Consider the following 3,490-nt stretch of genomic DNA (forward strand, 5'->3'; position numbering starts at 1 on the left):
GCATTTTATTGACAAACATTGACCAAAGAATTTAGTCTAAAGAATCAGTTGCTGAGCAGCCCCGTCCTCTTGGAAAAGTTTTGTCTCTGTGTGGCCCCAGCCCCACCACGGTACAATGCTTCTGCTAGAGGAGTTGGCACTGCTCTCTCCTTCCTTATGTGAAGAGAAGAGCAGAGAGGGGCAGGATGGCCCCAGGATCCCTTTGGCCCCTGGAATTGCCCGTTGTGTTCACCAGGAGCTGTTTCTTGGACCATCATCATTCCATAATCACAAAGAGCCTTTTCTCAGGGAGCAGGTTGCAGGGATGTGGTGGTAGAATGAAAAATGGCTCCCCCAACATGGAAGGCTAGAAGGAAGATGGTTGCAGTGCTTGTGCTGTACAAGGCTTAGCAGCTGTTGGCAAGGCTTCTGCAGCTGTTGGCATCTGTTGGCTTCTGTGAAGCATGCACTTGCAGGCAAAAGATGCTGAGGGGGGAAGAGACAGTGGAACATCACCAGTGCTTTGCTGAGGCCAACTGCCTGCTGAGGCACAGGGGGCTTGTCCGGCAAAAGATGACACAACTCCTCTATGAATACTTAAATATTTTTCAGTTTCTTCTCACCATCTCTTGCACTTTGCTTTTCACTTTTTTTTTTTTTTTTTTTTTTTGCTGGTGTTCCTTACAAATACATAATTCATGGAAAGTAACACAGATCTTCCAATCTGCATGCAATGTATAAAACCAGTAATGGCCCTTTCTACCAGAAGGGAAGAGGATAACCATCATTTAGTATCGCAGAAAAAATTCATACAGGTGATGAGATTCATTTACTGTTGAAACAGTTGTCTAGAGGCCATGTACAACATTTTGCCCTGGTTTAAACTCTTGGTGATGCAGGATAACTTTCTTAGTTATTTCGCAGGGGAACAAAAAAGAAACCAAAGTTGTTTGTTTGTTTGAATTATCAGGGCCTTTTCTTCACTAAGGGGTAAAAACAATCCCCTTCTTTGGCGATGGGTGTGTTATTGGATCCTTCTCTAATTCTGCACATTTCTCCAATGCAGATTCTCACAAAAGATGCTGTTACTACTCAGGTTGATGGGGTGGTGTACTACAGGACCCACAGTGCTGTCAGCGCCGTTGCTAACGCCACTGATGTCCATTCGGCTACCTTTCTCTTGGCACAGACAACCTTGAGAAATGTTCTGGGTACGCAGAGCTTGGCTCAGCTCCTGTCAGGTCGTGAGGAGATTGCACACAATATCCAGGTAAATCTGTCTCTCAAAATTCACTGAGAAACATGGAGGTTTGTTCCGGGGAGTAGCAAATTAGAAATAATCTCTCTTTCTTTCTTCAACAATGATTAGCAGAAATTTCCTGTATGTTTTCTTCAATTATACATCTTATTGCTTAAATTCAGAAAGAGTTATTCTAAAGGTATTTCCCCAGGTTCTTGTGGAACAGTTATTTCTTGTCAAAAAGCAATGAAGATTCTAAAACTGAGTGAGCTGAATAACTCAGTTTAGTCTTTCTACAGAGGTTGCTGCAAGCAGTGAGAAAGAAGTCTGCTGCTTGTGGGAAGCTCTATCTTGAGCAGACCCTTGACTGAGGTTTAATCAAGGCAGGGCTTGTATGTCCTGTCATAACAACTAAGAGTACAGAACCAAGTTCTTTTACGCCTTAAAATGCCATCTGTTTTTTCCAATTTGGCAGCAAGGGAGGGACCAGAGAAGAAAGCCAAAACCTGATTTACTCTCTTCAGTCAGAGAAGAGGCATAGTCAAGTAAAAGAGAGAGTGTACCCCTCTCCAGCCAGGAGAGCAGCTATGGGCAGAGCAGGGCACGGAGGTGACGTGTGTTGCAGCAGTGCACAGGAGCCTGAGCACAGAAGAGTGTGCCAGTGCTGCAGGGCTGTGCGGTGTCATTCACCCGTAGTGTGCTTTTACGGCATCGTGCTGTTTTAGGAAGTTGCAGTAGTATCACTTTGTAAAAGGGAGAAGTTTGGTAAGTGCCCGCCTGAAGAAAGGATGGGGATCATAGTTTAGGAGACAGTAGAGAAGCTACACGGAAGACATCCTGTTTCAGACATTGGTGTTGATCAGCAAGACTTTCATAAGATTGTGGTACCCACCACACACACCACGTTGGGTGTTAGTGCTCCTGGAGGGCTCCGTCTTTCTGTTGTGCAGGTTTACACGCTGCCTTTCTTCTGTCCAAGCAGCAGGGCACATCGCAGGGTTTCTCTCTGCCGTCAATGTGCTCTTCGTGGTGGGTTGTGTGTTTGTCCCAAAGGCTATCCTTGACAGTGTCACGGAGCAGTGGGGAATCAAAGTGGCCCGAGTGGAGATCAAAGATGTCAGGATTCCCGTGGCCATGCAGAGGGCAATGGCAGCTGAAGCAGAGGCTGCTCAAGAGGCAAGAGCTAAGGTGAGACCCATGGCAATGTCTACCTTCAAGCTCCTGTATCCTTGTCCCAGGCATCCAAGTGCCTGTTCAGTTTCTCCTCATTCTAAAGGTTGATGTTCCCTACTCTGGGCAGTGTCACAATGTGGTTTCCATTTCTCTTACTTTGCAGATTGTGGCAGCAGAGGGAGAAATGAATGCTTCTAAAGCCCTCAAGCAGGCCTCCATGGTGATGGCTGAGTCTCCAGCAGGTCTTCAGCTGCGCTACCTGCAAACGTTAACAACCTTGGCAGAAAAGAATAATTCCACCATTGTCTTTCCTCTCCCTATAAATATGTTTGAGAGTTTTGGGCAGAAAAATAGAGGGGGTTAGAGACTGTTCTACACTAGCTCCTTGGGCAGAGACATTTAAAGGGTTTCCCAGGAAGCAAGGTGTTCCAGGTTACCAGAAATAAAGTAGAAGCATGCTTTGGTCCTTTGTACCAAAAGTACAAGTAAAAACAGTTTGGTAACCAGACATAGCTGCCACATTAGGAGACTACATTTGCAAAGTTCAGACACTAAGCAGTTTCAGCTTTGACTCCTCTCAAAGTGAAATGGAAGAAAATATGTAAAATGTAATAAAATATGTAAAATGCATGTTAGACCTAATGTGAAATTTTAATGCTTTCACCACATTTTACAGAGTCTTGAGTGTAGCAATTATGTGGTGATTTGTCTGCTAAGCAAGAACCGCTGAGCTCTTGATATACTCAACACAGCAAAAAGGGCAGATACTGGTATTTAACTCAAATTCTGTGGAGTGGAAAGAAGGATTTGGTCCATAACCCTAGAGGTATTCTTTCATAACTATTAAGAGAATTACTGGATATAATTGGTATGTCAGAGAGGAGCCTATTCTTTATTTTATATGAGTTAAAATTAGCACTTCCTTACTGACCTCACCTGGATTTAGCCATATCACTGACATTTCTATAAGATCTGTAATAAAAGGAAAAGAGTGTGTGCTCATGCATTATGGTCACATTTCCTAAATCTGAAAGCTGAGTGCTGAGTGAAACCTCTGCACTTTCCGCTTCCGCCCCTGGTGCTGGCGGCTCTGTGGCC

General features: G+C 44.5%; 1 protein-coding gene across 1 annotated transcript in view; it reads left to right on the forward strand.

The window, feature by feature from the left end:
* The window catches only part of STOML3 (stomatin (EPB72)-like 3), a 9,913-nt gene extending 7,157 nt beyond the window's left edge, over nucleotides 1–2,756 (forward strand). The window contains exons 5-7 of the mRNA XM_010294411.1: nucleotides 1,046–1,249; nucleotides 2,273–2,407; nucleotides 2,556–2,756. Of these exons, the coding sequence (XP_010292713.1) occupies nucleotides 1,046–1,249; nucleotides 2,273–2,407; nucleotides 2,556–2,756 (540 nt within the window). The remainder of the gene's footprint in view (nucleotides 1–1,045; nucleotides 1,250–2,272; nucleotides 2,408–2,555) is intronic.
* Nucleotides 2,757–3,490: the final 734 nt, after the last annotated feature.

Source organism: Phaethon lepturus, unplaced genomic scaffold, assembly GCF_000687285.1.
Source record: "Phaethon lepturus isolate BGI_N335 unplaced genomic scaffold, ASM68728v1 scaffold13049, whole genome shotgun sequence".
Classification (NCBI taxonomy): Eukaryota; Metazoa; Chordata; class Aves; order Phaethontiformes; family Phaethontidae; genus Phaethon; species Phaethon lepturus.